Source organism: Protopterus annectens, chromosome 15.part0 (genome assembly GCF_019279795.1).
Source record: "Protopterus annectens isolate FY-2018-M chromosome 15.part0, PAN1.0, whole genome shotgun sequence".
NCBI lineage: Eukaryota > Metazoa > Chordata > Ceratodontiformes > Protopteridae > Protopterus > Protopterus annectens.
In genome coordinates, this window is record NC_056749.1 from 631,209,585 (window position 1) to 631,231,181 (window position 21,597).

At 37.6% G+C, this 21,597-nt stretch overlaps 1 protein-coding gene across 3 annotated transcripts in view; it reads left to right on the forward strand.

The window, feature by feature from the left end:
• Positions 1-21,597, forward strand: part of IL13RA2 (interleukin 13 receptor subunit alpha 2) — an 899,966-nt gene that overhangs the window by 705,362 nt on the left and 173,007 nt on the right. For all 3 annotated transcript variants that reach the window (XM_044057461.1, XM_044057462.1, XM_044057464.1), the window contains one exon: positions 17,245-17,429. In XM_044057461.1, the coding sequence (XP_043913396.1) occupies positions 17,245-17,429 (185 nt within the window). The remainder of the gene's footprint in view (positions 1-17,244; positions 17,430-21,597) is intronic.

Consider the following 21,597-nt stretch of genomic DNA (forward strand, 5'->3'; position numbering starts at 1 on the left):
CTTCCGAGGAAGTACTTCCACTACTGATTCTTGACACAAACCGACGACTTCTTTTACGTCTACTGTTCTTTTGAAAACTACCGAGTTTCTAAGGCCCAGGGTACGAACCACACCCAAGAAACTGATGACTCCATCTCAGGCACCCACTTCCTTTCCTCAGTCTCAAATGCTTAAAACGGAGAAAGACCTCATAATGCTGATCAGGGGAAGCCAAGCTACCCCTTCCAAAAGAAAAAGAGATTTGTCTCCAGTAGTTTTATCAGAACAGGAGTCCCATGACTCTGATGCCTCTGAATATGAAGATATGCAACCCCTCTCTGCTTATAAGATTTCTGATGCAGAGGAATCCACTCCTTCAGCCTCTCCACCCGAGGATTTTTCCTTTGGGGAAACCCTTCATACTTTAAGGGAGCATTTCCAATGGGAATGTCAGGACTACCCTCAGTCTAAAAAGAGAGTCAGAATTTTTAGATCTTCCACAGCACAGATGCTTGGCCATTCCTCCTGTCCTGGATGTTGTGGATGATGTTTTCATGGAATCTAGTTTAACTCCTGGCACCCTCCCTCCTGCTCCCAGGAAACCAGACAGGTACTACAGAGTCCCTGACCCTCACAAATTGCTTTTCAAAAATCCTACTGCTGATCCTGAGGTTATCTCCCAAGGGCCTAAAGGAATTAAAGCAACTTCTAAGAATCCCACCCCCTCAGGTAGGGATTCCCAAGCATTAGACAGATGGGGTAAAAAAGTATACACCTCTGCTACTCTTGCTGTTAGAGCACTAAATTGTCAGTTTCATATGCTAAAATTTCAGCAGTATACCATGGAACTCCTCAAACAAAAAATGTCATATTTTTCTGCTTGTGCAGAAAATAGAGTTACAAGAGTTAATGCATTCTGCAAATCAAGTAACTAAGCACACCTTACACTGTGGTTTTGTTGCCCTAGAAGCATTTTACAGGGCAGAAGTCACTGGTTCTGTCCTTAGAAGGCATGCTTGGCTTAAGGAACAGCCCTTGCCAGACCATGTCAAATCTAAACTATTGGAGGAGCTCTTAAAAAAGATGGAAGAAAAGGCTAAATCTATGCAGACAGTTAAGGATTTCTGGCAGGTCCAGCCACCCAGGTTGAGTAGGCATTGCCCCTCCTAGCACTGGTCCTTTCCTGCCCCCTCCAGGTCAGTTCATCCCAGACCTCGGGGAAGCGGACCCCCCAGACAACAGCCACAGGGAATGCAGAGATTAAAGCAATGGCCTACCTTTTCTTCTAAACCAGGGAGTGCAAAGCCACCCCCTCATGGTAAGATCTCACAATGACTCTACACTTCCACCCACTCCCTCTGCCCACCTGCAGTTGCTCCTAGGAGGATAACTCTCCTGCCATGCAAGCACATGGGCCACCATTACCAACGACCTCTGGGTCCTCAGCACAGTGTCCCAGGGATACAAATTTTCTTTCCACACTCTACCAACCCCAGAAGGGTTCCCAGACCTTCCCCCAAACCAGTGGGCAGAGGCCAAAAAGCAAGACCTTTCCCTGCTCTCTATGAGGGCAATAGAGCACATTCCTGCAGAACAGATAGGCCAAGGTTTCTACTCCAGGCTCTTCCTTGTCCCCAGAAAAGAGCACACCAGGCACCCCATCCTTGATCTATCCATTCAAAATACCTTCCTGGTGATACCAAAATTCAAAATGCTTACCCTCCAGCAACTACTTTCCAAGGAAGCTTGGGCTAGCCACCCTAGACCTCACAGAGGACTACCTACACATCCCAATCAGGGAATCATGCAGGAAATATCTACGTTTCAGGGCAGGATCACTGCACTTTCAGTTCTCTGCGCTTCCCTTTGGCTTATCTACTGCTCCCAGAGTTTTCACAAAATGTCTGGCTCCCGCCATTGCTTTTTTCAGGCAAATAAATATTCAAATTTACCCATACTTAGACAACTGCCCAATTCAGGCAGACAGTCAGGAAAAGCTGTTCAAGCACCTCCCTTTGTAAAGGACCTACTGATCTCCTTAGGGTACACTATCAACAAAAAGAAATCAAAACTAGTACCCACCCAAAAAATTATATTCCTGGGAGCAATCCTAGACACAGCATGCCAGATGGCATTCCTTAACACCAGAAAAGCAAACCTACCTGACAGCATATTTTTCTCAATTAGCCACCAGACCCCAGTTATCCCCAAGGAAAATCCTGCAAGCTCTGGGGTTCATGGCTTCTTGCATTCTACTCATTCCATATGCCAGACTGCATATGAGGAAACTTCAATGGTACCTAAAAAGCCTTTGGTGTCAACACTCTCAAGACCTAGAAACTATTATACCAATGATACCTTGTCTAAGGAAAGATTTTCTTTGGTGGGCAGCATCTGCTACCACAACAAGGGACTACCCTTCTCACAACCACACGCTGCCCAGACCCTCACCACAGGCACATCAGACTATGCCTGGGATGCACCCCTGGATGGCAGGTGCATACAGAGCCAATGGAGCCCATATCAAATACATCTGCACATCAACCAAAAATAGATGTTAGCTGTCCAGCATGCATTGACAGCTTTCAGACCCCTCCTCTCCCCGAGGGCACTACTGATCAAAACAGACAACACCACTGTGATGTGGGATATCAACAAGCAGGGAGGGACTCACTCCTACCCTCTGTGCATTTGGCACACAACCTCAGTCATGCAACTACACCTGTTAGCACAATTCCTGCCAGGCTATCTAAACTGTCTGACAAACAACTTTAGCAGAAATCTTCTGGACTCACCAGTGGCAGCTAGACCAAAGAACCTTCACCCTTGTAACTCAGAAATGGGGCACTCTGAAGGTCAACTTCTCTGCTTCCCACTCCAACCATCAGCTCATCAAGTTCTGCACCAGGGAGCCTTACTGCAGGGCCTGGAAAGTGGATGCTCTATCCTTCCAGTGGGTCAACCTCTCAGTCTGTGCATTTCCCCCACTACCTCTCATTACCAGGGTAATGTTCAAAAAAAAGGGAGGAAAAACAGAGGACAATCCTGATTGCCCAAGACTGGCCATGCCAGCACTGGTACCCACTGCTGCGCAGCCTGTTACCTCTGCCACCATGGCATCTCCCTCAGATCCCAACACTCCTGACCCAGAGGGAAGGAAAATTCATGCATCCCCAATTGTAGACTCTCAATCTGGCAGCCTTCCTTGTTCCATGACCACTGTACAAGCTGCCAATCTCAGTAAACAGGTTCTAGATGTTATACGTGAGGCCAGACGCCCTAGCACTAGAACGTCTTATGCTGACAAATGGAAAAGGTTCTGCACCTGGATACAGACTAAGGGAGCCAATATGGCACAGCCCTCCCTACATCTCATCCTGGATTACCTAGCTGACCTGCTACACAGTGGTCTCTCCTTTTCCTCTATTAAAATCCATGCCTCTGCTATCTCTGCTCATTTCAGCACTGAGCAACCTCTTTTCTCACATCCTTTCAAACAGTTCCTAAGAGGAGCTAGCAACTTGAGGCCACCCAGAAGAGCACCTACCCCAGCTTGGGACCTAAACATTGTGTTGGAAAAGCACACCTTGCCCCCCTTAGAATGAGCAGCTTCAGCAGAGTTAAAGATTCTCTCATGGAAGACGGCCTTGCTTCTGGCCATCACTTCAGCAAGTAGAGTATCTGAGCTACAAGCACTAATGGGTGTAGAGCCCTTCATTTTCTATGCTGACAGGGTCTCCCTCAGGACTAATCCATCCTTCATGCCAAAAGTGGTGTCCAGTATGGCTCTCAACCAATCCATTCATTTTCCCACCTTTTTCCCTAACCCACAAAACAAGGAGGAAAGGATACTGCACTCTCTAGATGTGGACAGACAGCTCAGAGTCTATGTAGACAGGACTAAATCATTTAGAAAGACTGATTAGTTGTTATTCAGCTTTGCTTCAGGAGCAGAGGCCAAAGCCATATCCAAAGAAACCATTTACAAATGGATAGCACACTGCATCTATTTCTGCTACAAGCAACATGGGAAACCTCCCCCTAAGGGGGCCAGGACACACTCTACCAGAGCAACCTCCACCTCTGCAGATTTCCTCAGAGGGGTCCCCACCAGGGACATCCTGGAGGCTGCAGCATGTTCATACCTTCACCAAGCATTACCACCTGCCTATCTTCTCCAAATCCAGGACAGGCTTTGCCACTGCAGTCTTGCAGGGCATCCTAGCCAGCCCCCAGTCTTCTTGACTGCCTCCACCCTTTTCTTCAGCTTTGGAAATTAACCCAAATGTGATGACTGCAGCAGTGAAACATGAAGAACATAGTACAGTTGTGTACACTTACATAAATGTAGATGTTTTAGTGTATTCACTGTTGCATTCCTGGTTTCCTTCCCTCCATCCCCCTTGTCTCTCGCTCTCTCTCTCTCTCTCTGTCCCCTTACGAGGAACTTTTTGGTATCTGCTTTCTACTGGTGGTGTTCTTCCACCATATAATGGCTCCCTCTTGGGGGCTCTAGATAGGGCAAGAAAAACTGATGTAATGGTGTCGGCTGCCTTATTTTATACTACTGACGACCTGATGTCAGTGTTAGATATTATTAATATAAAGCTGAAATTAATTATGTTGTAAATATGCTGAAAGAAAAAGTTTGCTTGAATATATGTATAGAGTTTACAGTGTGCATTCATACTATATGTATAACAGACAGGCTTCTCTTCACAGCATCAGAAAATGCCTAAGAAAGCAATACTGGAAAACAAGCATTACATGATTTTCTCATGTTTGTAGAACAAATATCTATTAACAAATATCCTTTTTTATAAATTCAGCAATACGTGATGTTTTTTCTATAGGAACAGCTTATACAGATGTTTCCTTTCAGAATGGCATCCGCACATCAGCAAAAGTGCTTAAATCACAAAAGGACAATAGAAAAGTCTAACAACAGACATTATGTGACTTCCCACATAAGGCCAGAAAAACATACCAAGAGGAAATGTGTGCGTGACTAGCTCTGTTTATAGCAGTTGTAGTAATTCAGTTATGTGAGAGAAGGACAGAGAGAGGTATTTTGTAGAAGTCATCATTCATATCTGTAATGAAGGAAAACTTTGTAAATATATGCTACAAATCTGACAGACTACGTGTGGTTTATTATAAAATAAGTTATCTGTAACTGTGCTTATAGCTGCAAAATATATTTCTTTATCAGTGTGCAATTTGAAAGGCTTGGTGCTTTAAACAGACTACAGATGGAGTCATGCAAAGCTGTGTGTCTCTGATTCAGCAGTAAACAGCACAGCAAGACTGTGTGTCTCAAGAAGACTTCAAATCCCACAGCAAGCAGCAGCAAGCAGCAAGTAAGCTCAATATAATTTTTCAATGGTGATCCTTTGACAACGTTCCTAGCCTGTATCCAAAAACAGGGGGAGTGAATGGGTAATGTCACTCCTGTAAAAGCACAGTAACGTTTATGTGAAGTACTTCAGATTTCTACAGTTTTCAACAGTTTGTAGCAATATAGTTTAATAGACGTCTAAATCCGGTGAGACTGCATTGCAGGAAGGTGGAGCAGTTCCATAAATTCTCCAGAAAAGGTACAAGACGAAGTTGTAAGACTGAATCTGCCAGTTTTGCTCTACCAACTTCACAAGTGACTACAGAAACTTTTCAACCATCTACAGTAAAGCAGCTTGGCCATCTGCCTGTCTGTTGACTGGTAAGAAAATTATTCTGTGTTACATACAGTATGAATGCCATAGAGGTAATAATAATAACAGAATAAATGTATATACAGCATATTAGCAAATGTAAAACCTTATTAGGGCAAGTTAATAGTAAGGCATTATGCAAATGGATTGCAATTTGATAGTAAGGCATTATGCAAATGGATTATAATATTTGACTGGTATCGGAAATAAAATCATGTGTGGTATAAAAATGTTTATTGTGTGTACAATGTCATAAAATACAGTGCATGATATTATCCAAAGGTTAGACTGTACAGACAAAAATTGTAAAGGTAAAGAACCAAGAAAAGTTAATATGTTGACATTATATTCAAATGTTAGACAGTTATGTTCTGTCACTAGATGTAAAAGGTTTATTTCAGAGTTGCAACAACAGTCAAATCAGTTACTGATAGAAAATCTAGTACATTTTGTTACAAAGAAATGTAATAAACTTCTAAAAGACAGACACAATGAGTTCAGGAAGCTTAGACAAGTTATACACACATCTTTTCAAACGTGCATAGGAGTTTCAAATTCAGCAGAACAGCTTACTAAAGAATGTCAGAAAGACCATTCAGCATCACAGGAAATTCAACAGCAGTTGCAGGATAAAGGAAATAAATTAGCTCAACTGACAAAGACTGGGAATTTCCTGCATACACAGTTAATCTGTCCAAAAGAAATATATTTTATAATATGTTTATGTTTTGAAAATGGTTAAGCATGCATGCTAGGATGGTAGGGACATGACATGCTTGTATAAAGATATACAGATACAAGACAGACATGCATGTGTGTTCTTTTCATCTAGAGTACATTTGTTTACAATGCACAAAAGCAATGGCAGACAACAGCAAATATAAATGAACATATGTTATAATTGTATAGTAACACCAAACAGTTAAAGTTCTGAATTTTAAAAATAAATAAAATCACAGATGGTATTAGTCAAACAGTTTTTGTAAAATTAATGGCAGGACAGTTAAATAGATAAATAAATAAAAATACTGAAATCCATGTAAGGTAATTGTAAAATAATGTCTATGTTGTATAAATGCATAGTTATGCAAATCACAATCACATTAAAGGAAAAATGCCAAAAGAATTAACTATAGTTTACAGAGTATGAAATGTGAGTTCAGACCTTCCTAGACTGAATGAATAGTTACAGGAAATGTTGAAAAGATAAGATAAACAACAAGACTGATTGCCAGGCAAGTAGCTTGAGTTTTTCTAAAGCATCATTGTTATTAAAACATACTTGTTAAAATGTTTACAAGCAATACTATTTAGTAATTGTCATAAAATGCCACAATTGTGCATAGATGTCACTGATAATCTGTTTGCAAGTAAATGTTAAAAGAGCAGAAAAAACCTCAGTTGCATCAAGTACAGACAGCAAATGGGCTATAGTATATAAACAGTTCAAATCAATTGTGCAGGAGGGTGTAAATACCTACTAGAGGTAATATACAGTGAAAGCTTTATTTAGTAACCTAATAAAATGGGTTATAGTATATATACAGTTCAAATCAATTGTGCAGGAGGGTGTAAATACCTACTAGAGGTAATATACAGTGAAAGCTTTATTTAGTAACCTAATAAAATAAGTGTGTAACCAAAGTGTTGGGCTGACATACATTCTATTCTCACAGCATAGGGCAGGTAAACAGTGCTGAAGTACTACAGGGGGAGGGGCACTTTCCCAGTTTTACACTGACTGTATAAGCAGTACTGCACAAGGGTCTGAAATAAAGCTACAGAAAAAATAAACAACAAGGGTCTGAAATAAAGCTACAGAAAAAAATAAACAACAAGGGTCTGAAATAAAGCTACAGAAAAAATAAACAACAAGGGTCTGAAATAAAGCTACAGAAAAAATAAACAACAAGAGTCTGAAATAAAGCTACAGAAAAAATAAACAACAAGGGTCTAAAATAAAGCTACAAGAAAAAATATCTCATTCCTTCTTAATACTCTTATGGGGGGAAAACAGGTATTAGTGTATTAGAAATACTGGTAAACTGGATTAAACCTGACAGGATAAGATATTTTACAAGTTGTTAATAGCTATCATAATGGTTATTATTGTATTGTTTAGAATTAAATTGTATTTACAACCTGTTAAATTGTAAAGCTATACAAGAGATGGTTTAAAAAACAAGAGATGATTTAAAATTGCTTTATTAAAGCTATACAAGAGAGAATAAAGATATGCAAAATGCATAAATGTTTCTAATAGCAAGAATGGTCACTATTTTTAATATGTTTTTGGCAAAACAATGTTGGTATAAAAAAGCATGAATATTTTTAATTGCTGAGTATGTAGTTTAAAATAACAGGACATATCAGTATCAGTTCCACTAAATATTTCTAAAGAGACAAACATTTTCCAAGATGTTGCTTAATATTAATGTTATTAAATCTGTAAGATTAGACTAAATGTACTTTATAGTCTTTGTATGCACAAATGTAGAAAATTTCAGTACAAATGGTAGACTTTGTATGAACAAATGCAGAAGAATTCAGTACAAATGAAATTAATGTCTAGTAATAAATATGTGTAAAAAACCATGTTTAAAAAAAAATAAATAAAAGGGTCCAGGATACCTACTAGATTAAAATGCATAAACAGCAAACAGTCTGTGTAAATACATACTGTACAGGATACATCGTAATAAGTTCAAAAGTAATTTGTCAAGTTGTAATATCACTGGTTTTACCCCAGTAAAATAATTGCTTTCAAATATTTATTATCTAGGCTCAGTTCAGTATTTTACCAAGATGTTATTGAGCAGTTCAGAGACATGAACACAATGTGATGGTTAAAATTACATTAAAACTGTATATTTTCAGCAGTGCATAAATGCTTGCAGTAGCACATAGTTATTGTCTCTTATAGTTAATTCAACAGTTGCAAAGAGTTAATGAAACAATTCTAAGTCATAAATTAAATTCTGGGATTGCAAAAGAATAAATTAATCAAGTAAAATTAAAACAGACACAGCTCATAACTGATAAAATATTTTCACAGAATGGTCTGCAAAAGAAAAAGTTGTTAAATACATTCAGGTTTGGTAGTAATACATGTTTTCAGTGTATTAACTATGAAAAATTGCATTTTGACTTGTATCAAAAAAGACTAAAGGTTTTGTTTCTTAATGTGTTTTTTATATAGAATGTTTTGAGTATGTTTAAAAACAGAGGGAATTGTTAGATATTATGAATATAAGGCTGAAATTAATTCTGTTGTAAATATGCTGAAAGAAAAAGTTTGCTTGAATATATGTATAGAGTTTACAATGTGCATTCATACTATATGTATAACAGACAGGCTTCTCTTCACAGCATCAGAAAATGCCTAACAAAGCAATACTGGAAAACAAGCATTACATGATTTTCTCATGTTTGTAGAACAAATATCTATTAACAGACATCCTTTTTTACAAATTCAGCAATACGTGATGTTTTTCCAGTAGGAACAGCTTATACAGATGTTTCCATTCAGAATGACATCCTCACATCAGCAAAAGTGCTTAAATCACAAAAGGACAATAAAAAAGTAAAAAAACAGACATTATGTGACTTCCCACATAAGGCCAGAAAAACATACCAAGAGGAAATGTGTGCGTGACTAGCTCTGTATATAGCAATTGTAGTAATTCAGTTATGTGAGAGAAGGACAGAGAGAGGTATTTTGTAGAAGTCATCATTCATATCTGTAATGAAGGAAAACTTTGTAAATATATGCTACAAATCTGACAGACTACGTGTGGTTTGTTATAAAATAAGTTATTTGTAACTGTGCTTATAGCTGCAAAATATATTTCTTTATCAGTGTGCAATTTGAAAGGCTTGGTGCTTTAAACAGACTACAGATGGAGTCATGCAAAGCTATGTGTCTCTGATTCAGCAGTAAACAGCACAGCAAGACTGTGTGTCTTAAGAAGACTTCAAATCCACACGAAGCAAGCAGTAAACAGAGCAGCTCAATATAATTTTTCAGTCAGTCCTGAAGTGACAGCAACCGACACAGAAGTACTAAGCCTCTGGTATTCAGGCTGACTGAAGGCTACCCTGGCAGGGATAACCCAAATGTAATAACTGCAACAGTGAATACACTTAAACATCTACATTTATGGTAAGTGTACACAACTGTACTTTTTTAATAGTAACTCTCAAGCAACCAGAAACTATACTTATCAGGCATCTACCAGTCCCCATGGGTGCTGGTTAACAGAGAGTGTACTGTATAAATATTTAAAATAGAACATGTATGTGTAATGCATATTGTTATCAGTGTAGTACTACTGGAAATAAAGTACAGAGCTGGGAAGTCCAACTGGAGTTAGCTTATAAAAAAATAGGCTTTTTGTCTGTTGGCGTGTGTGTGTGTGTGTGTGTGTGTGTGTGTGTGTGTGTGTGTGTGTGTGTGTGTATGATGCATCTGTTGGGGGTAGAAAACAGTTCAAAATAATGAAGATTCATCACCATGGTTCATAGGTCAGTGCTTTGTTTCACTTGATAGTGGGCTTGCCTTCCGCTTCAAAAATAGGCATCTGTAATGTACCCCTATTGATTAAGGTGACAGTGAAAGAAAAAATAGCCTTAGACATAAGAGTTCAAACTATTGTTGTCACACCGATACACACGTTTCCATCCCTACCCTTAAAAGGCAGACACTTTCTGTGTGCCACTCCGATGTTAGAATGGAATGAAAGAACAAATGGGTGCAGGAATATATAGGTGTGTATAATATAAACATACACACACACACACACACACACACACACACATATATATATATATATATATATATATATATATATATATATATATAGATATATATGTGTATACATATACACACACACACAATATATATATATATATATATATATATATATATATATATATATATATATATATATATGTATACGGGTTCCCTATTTAATTTCAAAATACTGAAATCACGAAGTTCAGTATTTCGAAATTATAATAGAGACGTCTTGAAATGCCAGTAAACCAGGCACGAAATTTAAAATTCTGAAGTACGGAGATTTTGAATTAGAGCTTCTGGTGTTGTGATGTGTGCATGGTAAGATGTGAGTTTGGGTATGTATGTATGTGTATGTGTGTTGGTTAGGGACTTTAGTGTATGTCAGTGTGTGTTTTGACTGTGACGTGTGTGTGTGTGAGGGTGTGTATAATGTGTAAAGTGAGTTACCTGTGTGTGTCTGATTTGTGCGATCTTGGAGTTAGTATATTTAAGTAGGGGGTGTGTGGGGGGGGGGCACAGCCCTCCACATGGGGGGGTGCAGGGGGGCTTTCCCCCCTGCTTATCTGTAGTGTAGGATATTATATTTGAGTTGTGTGCTGTATCTGTAGTGTACCGTCGGGATTTTGAATTTCGCAGTTGTAGGGTTTCGGTGTTTGGTATGTTCGGCTATGTATTTTCGAAATACTGAAATTCGGGATTTCAGTATTTCGGGATTACATAGTGAATCCATATATATATATATACATACACACACACACACACACACACACACATACACACACACACACACACACTATACATACATATATATATATATATATATATATATATATATATATATATATATATATATGGGTTTGTAAGGGTTCATCAAGTTTTCAAAAACTCAAAATGTATATGGTTAAGGCCATATCATCAAGTTTCTGAAAACTTGAAAAAAAAATCTAAATTTTTGCAGGGGGGCAAGCCCACTAGCACCCCGCACACCGCCTTCAAATTATGTAAACCCCCTCCATGATTATACTGTAGTGGGGAAATGGGTATATTCCCCTCTGAAGCTGTTCTATGTAGATCATGGTACAGTGGAGAGAAACTCACAAATATACATTTTTGCAGGGAGCAATCCCCCCTGCATGCCCCATTTGAGGTGCTGTGCCACCCACACCTCCATCAAATTATGTATACCATCTCTGACATTGCACTACAGTGGGGAATAGTGTAAATTTCCCTTCAAAGCAGGTCCATGTAGATTGTGGTACAGTGGGGATCAGGGTATTTAACTTTTTCCCCACTGTAGTATGATCTCAGAATTTGTATATATAATTTGCAGGAGGTGTGGAGGGCATGGGGAGCTTGCCTTCCTGAAAAAACATAGATTTGTTTTTTTCTTTTATTTTGAGTTTTCAGAAGCACAATCATATAGTCTTCATCATTTGAATTTCGAGTTTCTGAGAACTCGAAGTCATATCTATATCTGGGTCAACTTTGTAAACAATTGAGATTGCCCGGCAGTGCAGAATGGTAAAGTTACCATTCTCCTCACTGTAGTGTGATCTTGGAGTTGATATATTTAATTAGCAGAGGTTGTGGGGGGGCTTTCCTTTTTAGTTTTTTTTTTGTTGACATTTCAAAACTTTGAACATCTGAACCTCAGGAATGTGATGTTCAATTTTTTGAAGTTTCGAAATTACAAAGTGGATCCCTATATCTATCTATATCTACATCTGTCTGTGTATATATACATATACATATATATATATATATATATATATATATATATATATATATATATATATGAGTCTACTGCTCTACATTGAAAATACAATTCTTCGAAATAGAGCAGTAGACCCTACACTTCAGTGAAAGTCCACTTAAATGAAAGTGTACTTTCGCTGAAGTCTAGTTCCCCGGGCTACCCAAAAAAAACCCCGCTAAAACATGTTTTTGCAGGGGGTCAAGCCCCCTGTGCCCCCCCTGCCCCCTACTTAAATATACCAACTCCGAGATCGCACTACAGTGGAGAAAAGGGAATATTCCCATTCCGCGCTGTAGTGTGACTGCCGAAGTCAGTGTTCAACGTTTCACTACTTCGAACAAGTGGACTCGGTGAGGTGGGGTTCGAAGTAGTGAAACTTCGAACATATTGACGTATCCCATATATATATATATATATATATATGTATATGTATATATGATATAGATACATATTTATACCTATAGATATATAAATATATATATATATATATATATATATATATATATATATATACATACACACACACACACACATACATGTATATATAGGTACAGATGCATAGAGGATCTTGTGCCTTGTATTTGTTTATTTATTTATTTATGCACTGTTATTTATTATCTGAAAAGGGAATGTTGAGCACTAGATGTTGCTAAAGCTCAAGATATCTGCCTTCTGAAGCAACCTGCTTTACCACCCACTAATACTGTGTCTACTTTTTTATATATTTATGGTTGGTTAGATGGTAGCAATATTACCGTGTCAGGAAGAAACTTCATTTGGTTCTATCACAGGGAAAGGCTTACTCTTCCTTTTAATGACTCCTGCATTACACAATGAAGGGAATGAAACTAGAGGTAATTTCTGTCATAATTCCTTAAATGAACATTGAAACACTCTGCGTAGTCAAAGGACAGGCATTCTATCATAACCAAACAACCTGCAGAGAGACCAAACATACATGAAAGTGTGGCGTGACAAAACGTTTCACTAGTTACATATCTGTTCTGCTGGAAAAAATCTTAGGGAATTCTGAATGGATTAAGAATGGAAAACGGGACTTATTAATTCAGTAGGTAAACAGCCATCTCTTACGTACTTCCCCTATACATCAAAACAAATATGCAGATTCAAGGATATTTAGTTTACTTGGCATCCTGGGAGTCCTGTGAAAGCTTTTACATCGGCAAGACTATGAGATGTTTGCCAAGGAGAATCTAGGTGCACACCTTGGCTATATGCAAGATAGATCCAAATAATGCACTTGCTAAACATGCTGTTTTATGTAGTGACTTTAAAAGTTCACTTTTTTGTTTTGGATTTTGTACGCACAGAAAGTTTTTGTGGTGATGGCAACAGTTTCCTTGAATAATGTGAATCTGCATGGCAAATTCGGCTTAGAGCCTGTTGTGGTCCTGGACTTAATGAACACCTACATATAAAGTGTTTTTTACTTATGCTGATAGTTTTTATATTTTTTATATTTTAAATTATATGACATTGGTTTAGTTATTATTCTTGACTTGCACTTTAAATTTCAGTTTAAGTAACTCTTTTTCTGACAATAGCCACTATTTAATGATTGATAGTGTTCAGTCATGTGATTTTTTTTTGGCTCTCTTTTTAAACTGCTTTTCTCATTTGATTTGTATTTTCTTATGAAGTTCTTTTCTTACTATTAAAAGAATGAAAGCACTAAATAGTACAAGCTGTGACTGCAGACTTGCCTAGGTGGTTGGCAGAATTGTTAACAGTTACTAAGTTTGGTTTGTGTTCTGCTATGCTTTTTGTGCTCTTCCTGCACCCAGATCCAAGACTGATGTGTATTTTTTTCAGTTTTTACTAGTGCTGCACAACCCTTGGCTGACCATCAGCCATTATCGATGGCTTTTTCTTTCACCAAGTCTACCTGACTCCAGACTACCTTTAGACTTACTCCAACCATGAGTGTGGCCAGTGAGGAGATCAAAGCATCACAGTACAACGTCACATTTATGATGGGGGGGTCTACTTTTATCCCCTATCCCCTAAACATGTGTTGTAGCAACACTCTGTGGGTGGGGCATGTAATGGCGAGACTGAGATAATGCCAGATGGTTTTCCCCATCTGCTACCCTGCAGATGTAACTGCAGATCATCTTCCCTGCCACAGTGCCACAGACATCCAAGAAGCTAACCTGTGCCATAGTCTGGCCATAGCCCATCCAAGCCAGTGGTGCCGGCATAAGATTATTATGTATTCTGTGCCAAGGATTCTGGGGCAAAACCTGCCCCATTTGACCCCATCTGCCTACTCCTGTTTTTCCTGCCACTGGGACTATAGAACATCTATAGGAGAAAGAGAGTGATTCACAAAGACATTTCTTAGCACCATCTGCATTATCATTTTTTTTGTAAATGTGACTTCAGTGTTCCTTTAACAATAGTGATGGGTATAGTCCATTTTAATGCAACATGAAGGAACAAGCATTCTAATGTGGCTGGAGTACTCTCGGTCACTAGTAAATTTAACTGAGCATTAGAATTTGGGTTCACCAGTTTTTGTGATAGCATTAAACAACTTTGATGTCAAGCTATTGTATGCAGTAATACTGTGCTGTTGGTTGAAAAGTATAATGTGATATGTTAAATCAGTGAATTATTATTTTTATTTAACTTTGTAGTTTTGTAGTAGTAGACTGCAGTGGTGGTGCTGTGGTAGCGTTGTCGCCTCACAGCAAGACGTTGTGCCATTCGATTCTCAGCTAAAGCGTCTTCTGTGTGGAGACATGCGTGAATGGGCATACCTTCGTTGAAGGTTGTGGATCAGGGCTGGCAAACTCGGCACGTAAAAAATCTACCGCCAATCATTAGCGGACCGGAGTTCCACTGTGGCAACCCCTAACCAGGAAAAGCTGAAAGACACAATCATTTAACTTTGTAGTACAACTGACTAAGCTGATTGATTCTCTTCATGTGTGATTCAACAATGTATTCGGATCATGCGTTTTATATTTCTGTGGCTTACGTTCACCTGAAATAATTTCCAGTAATGTTAATATATAGCTTGACATGAAGCTTTTGCATTGATCTGAGTTAGCCTTAGCTAAGTTAATGCCTGCTACAACATGGAGGATTGACAATGTAGCCGTCACCGAGTTTGTTCAGAATTTGTGAATATGTATTTCTTCCTTACACTCTGCCTTTCCCTGTGCATTGTTTGTACTGTTCCTCAGTGTTTCCAGTAAGGAGCAAATCAGTAACAGTTATTTGGTCTTCTGTCAGTTTCTAGAGATTTCTAAATACCATAAGAAGTATGTCCACAAACTATTGCAACACTGAGGTACAAAATGAGATGCGACTTGTGACAAGATGGGAAAGTGCAGCAGAGCTGCCAGTCATCTGTAAAATAAGTTGCTTTTTTTTGTGTTCACTCACTCATTCACTGAAAATGCAAAAGAAAAAGCTACTTAGTTTACTACTCATCAAGGGAATTTATTTTCAGATTTTATAGATAACCAGATATTTTATGAAATTTATGGAGATGCCACATTTTAGAAAATTGTAACCGACGGCTGTATTTTTATAAACAGTTTGCAACCCTAACATACATACATGTGCCATATAAATATTTCAGGCACATTTGCCTATCCACATGTCCTGTTACACAATAGACAGACCTGTCATATACAGTTATGCACATCTCAGAGTAGAATCCTAGCCACAAACCCACTAAACATCAATATAAGCATATGCACATTCCCATATGGTACAGTATGTACATTGCACATGATGTGTTCACATGGACATAAAAGGTCATCAGGAGATGTATTCAACAGGAGATGTGCATTTATTTGTGCAGCTACCTCAGTTAACTTTTTTCATAGTAATACATCCATACCATTTCAAAGATATTCTTGTATGGATATGGTAAGCTTAAACAATCCCATTTCCAGCAATGGATATTTAATTAAAAATAACCAAATTAAACATTATGACAAATTATCCCTGGGTGAAATTTGGGGTCACAACTCTGTTTACTTAATATAGCAATCTCTGAGATGTCACAAACTTTGGTTAAGTTTCACATTTTTCATTTAACCATCAGTTGTTTGAAACTGCACAGTTCTCACCAGGTGAACATATACATGTTGCATGTACAACTGGTATGCAGAAATGAATCCCATAGTAAAGATTACTGCTGTTATGCATTGTGCAGTTTTGAGTGGATGGGGTGTTAGGTTTGACAAATAAAGACTGGAACGTTTCAGACACCTCAGAGTACAGTAGACTTGTGTAGATGGCCAAAATAAATAGCCCATGCTGTACAGGCAAAAATATCCATATTTAGAGAATGAGGGTCCCTCAACAGCCCCAAAGGATGCCATGGATGTTCTCCACAGCAGGTGATAGGATATGTGCAGCTTTTCTACTCAACTACCTGAAGAGACAAAACTATGATGGAAGTTTGCACAGCTACCACTCACACCAGACCTCTCACTTGAGCCAGAGTAGACTTCAAAGACTTGCCAAGTGACAACATTTGTTGATGGTGATGGTGGTCTGACCTACACTTTTCTCCCTTTATTGATGCCTAGTGAAGGATTTGCAGTGATGTAATAAAAACAATGGAGATGTTTTCAAATCTTAAGCCATAAATTCTAATCATAATTCTCCAGAAACTTCATCATGATGACCTACCTCAATAAACTGGCAGCACTCCACTGACCTGCCTCGTTGGATTGGTGCCATGTTTCTATTCTGCATTGCTCTTTACTTCCTCATTAGGAATGTAAACCTCAAAAAATCACACGTGGCAAACCCATAGCAAAGAAATTATGTATATATGTCAGCATAAATTTGGAACAATGTTTTCTGTATTTTTGTCAGAATGTCGAATAATGTCACTGTACAAGCATCAGCTATAGGGCAGTATTTTAAGTATGACTTAGATTCTAGAGAAAAGAACAGTGCAGTGTGGCACTAAATGATCATAATAACATGTCTGGATTTTTCTTGTACAGGCACAATGGTCTGCCGCAAACGATGCAGTGTAAACACTACCTGCAAACAAAAGGAATGAATACTGGCTGCCTTTTCCAGAGCTCTGAACTAGAGGATTACACTAGTTTTAATATTTGTGTCAATGGCTCCTTGAAAGAGGACTTAATAATGGCAAAGTACTTCACACTTGAGACCCACAACTTAGGTAAAAATTCCTTTCCTCCCCACTTGTTTCTTATGAAGATGACTGAATGAAATGTGACAATATTATTATTCTGTTTTCAAGTTAAAATTTCTTGTTAATGCTTTAAAACATTACTTTATTTTGCCAGTATAACTATAAGTATCACATATAGAGTTTCCATGTCATAAGCAGCTAGAAATATTTGTATAAAGATTGCATTTACAAAATTGTCTCACTTAACCCGACATTATTCAACAAACTGTAACATCCTTTTGACAGTGAATATAACTGATATTTCACAGATGTGTAGCCATATACATGACAGACCTTATCTGTAAAGAGGCAAACAGGGGTCTGTTTCAGCACCTTTCATGTATGAATAGAAACACTCTACAACTGATTCTAATTCCACTGTGTTAGCACTGACCACTAGTCTATATTTCTGTTTCACCTTGTCTTTAAATTTGTTGGTATAACAATTAATCAGTGACTTCCACAGAGTAATGTGCTCAAAAGTTATATATAGCCAAAGCTGTGGCAGTGAACATTGGCACTTTCTAGCAGAACATTATGACTTCACCTTTCCTTCTCAGTGCAGATAAATAATCACCTTAGGAGAAGTTGTCCATATCCTTTTGCAAATGTATTGTTTATTTTCAGTTTAGGTCTATTATTTATCCCAGTAAACATATTAATGTAGCCTAAAAATGTTAGAATTTGTCTTATGATGTAACATACTCATGAGTTCTTGGGGTTTGGTCATGAGGATGCCCTTCTATATAGCTTTTTGCAGGACATATGTTGGAGAGTTTATGTACAGAAAAGTATTTCAGTGTCTGGTTTAAAATTAAATGATGCCGTGAAGTTCAGTGTGGCAATATATTTCATAAGGCTGGCAAAGTGCTGGAGTGTATAGCCAGATGTATCAGTTCTCTTATTAAGGCGGCACCTTACTATTCGCCATTGAGAAAGGCTTATTTGAATTGTTTTGTGTATTTCTGGATACGTTACTGTTTGAATAGAATTAACAGTTTGAGATGTTACAAAAATGGTTTTAGAAAATGATATATGGTTTTGGAATGGTGCTCATAAAAGGAATATTCAGATGGACTAATTTGTTTACACTGGGTGAGGTAATACAATATGGACAAATAAGACTGAAAAGACAAAATAGGGAAGATTCAAACTTAGGAGGAAGTTTCCAGTTTGAAGGATGATGTCTGATGAATCACAGGGAGTTTATTTAAATGGAGTGGTAGAACCCAGGAATAATTTCGCTTTAAGAATAGTGGATGCTGGTGATAAGTATAATTTTAAATTAATTTTAGATAAATAGAACAAAGCCTCATAAGGATGAATGGGATGATAGTTGTAATGCCTGGCTGTTAAATCTGACTGACTGGAAAGATATAAATTATTTGACTACTTTATGTGTGTGTATGCACTCTGCACTCACACAAAAGTGGGGGATGCCAACTAGATCAGTCATAACATTCAGAGTCTTTGTACTGTATCTGGATTTGTACAGCTGAATATCCAAGTCAAATGAACAAACCAAATACAAGCAGGAAGGGTCTATATAACAAAAGTGTAAGTTTAAAAAGAACATTCTTATAGCGACACAAAATACCTGAAAGCACAGAAACTCGAATATACAGAACAGGGTTTTTTTCCCAGTGAAAAAAAAAAATTGCTGCGCCAAACAAAAAAGTACAAACAAAACAAAAAAAAAAAAACAAATCCAAACACAACATAAAGCACCCCTCACACTTCCTACTTAAATATACCAACTCTGAGATCGCACCACAGTGGAGTTAACTGCAAAGTCCTAACAATGGCACAGCAATTTTTTTTCCTGGGAAAAAAATCGCTGTTCCAGCTGTTCGACTTTCTGCAGCTTTGTGTATTTCGTGTCGATGTGAGAGCGTTCACTCTTTTCAAACTTCAGTTTTGTGATATAGACCCAGCAGGAATTCAATAAAGCTGTAGGTAACCCAAGCAACTGTTTCAAAAAAAATTTCTTTATTAGCGTTTTCATCCAGAAAAATGAACTTTTTCAGATAAACCGTACCAAACACAGGCACATTTTAAATACATCAATCAACCAACTAGCATTCAATAAAGTATTTATTCAATAAATTCCCCCTAACTTAAAGCAACAGATCCTAATATCAAAATTAGCTAAAATTGCTATAAAAATATCCTTCTTCTAATCTAAAATGCATCCTAAATATTAAACTTTTATTTTACAAAATGTTAACATATATTAAAATTGTATATAAAATAAAAAAAATTATTATAACTATCTCTCAAAAGGTCTTACCTGAGTAAACAAGATATGGAACACATATCATTAAGACTTGGCCATTTAAAGGCATTGAGCCTCAATTGCCATAAAAGTTTTTTTCTCCAAAAATAAATCTGAAGGTCCACCCCTAGGTTCTAAAACAGATCTATCAATGGCCATATATTTGAAACTATGGCCACTTTTTTCTCGGACATGCTTTACAAGGGCATTAGTTTCCAGTCCTTTTCTAATGGCACATTCATGCTCATAGATTCTATCCTTAAATCTACAGTCAGTCTTACCCACATAAAATGCCATACATACTTGACAGGTAGCCAGATAAACTACTCCCTTGCTGTTACAATCAAGTTTATATTTGATCCTATATTCATACCCACCTATCCGAAAACCTTCACCTATCTCAATGTTTGGACAATATGAGCACCTACCACATCTACCCATACATGGATTTCTCTTGTGTGGAATCCTATTCAAGTTTTCCAGCATAGATTTAAAATTAGTACCCTTCCTAAATACCATGGCTGGGGATGTACCTAACCTTTCCCTTATATGTCCTTCCTCTATCAGAATAGGCCAATTCTTAGGCAAAATGTTACAGATACCTAAACTGGGTAATAAATTGTACAGAATTTAATATACTAGAAATTTGGTTGTGACCTGCTGTACCAGTTAAATTCATACCCAACTGGGAGTCGTGTAACCATCAACTCCCCCCCCCCCCCCCCAGAATAGGACAGAAGTAGCCTCTTCTTCTTTTTAAACCAACCTCATTTCTCAAGTTATCCAGCAAGTCAATGGGGTATCCCCTCCTTTTAAACATGGAATACAGTAGATCACATTCACCGTTAAAGTGTTCATCCTAGGTGACCATTCTTGCAGTTCTTATGAGCTGCCCTTTAACAAATGCTCTTTTCTGATGCATGGGGTGGGCACTTGAATAATGCAAGAAACTACTGGAATAGGTTTTCTTCCTATGAATTCTTGATATATATGTCCCACTAATGACATATTTCTCTAAGTTGACATGCTAAACTCATTAGTAAATTTCAAAAAATTGGTAGTCCCATTTATATATTCAATAAAGTTGTTAAAACAGACTTCATCCCCTTTCCATAAAACAAATACATCATCTAAGTAATGTAAATACAGTATAATATTAGATGGAAAATTATTGTTAAATACAAACTTGTGTTCCCAAGATGCCATAAAAAGATTGGCAAATATTGCTCCAGAAGGGGACTCCATTGCCACCCCAAATTTCTGCAAATGCAAGTCCGCTTCGAAACAGAAATAATTATTGCTAAGCACGATTTCAAACAACTCCTCATATAAATTAATCTCGTCCTGCAATACCCTTTTCAAGCAAAAATTCCAAAATCCATTGTATACCTGCAGTTTGGGGTGTCACAGTACAAAGGTCCTTTACATCTGTAGTGGCAAAATAATGTGAGGGCTCAAAAACTAAATCATTAATAGCTGCTAAAAAACTTCAAGAGTCCTTGCATGTTTGTTGTCCAGAGTTAACAAATTTCTTTAATTTAAAATCAAGAAACTTAGCACAAGCGGCTGTTATGGAATTCCTTCCATCAGTAATTGGCCACATCGGGGTGTTCTGAGTATCCTTATGTAATTTTGCGATTCCAAACATGCACGGTATAACTAGGGAAGTCCTATTTAAATAATTAAATGTTTGTATGGAAATGCGTTGCTCAATAAGAATATCCCTAATCTGCCCATAAATCTTTTTATAAGCAACATTCAATTAATTCCTAGAAACTTTTTCATCAGCTATATTATCTAATAAATACATCATCTTATTCCTATAGTCAAACAAATCCATAACCACGAGCCCACCCTCCCCTTGTCAGGCTTCATGATCCG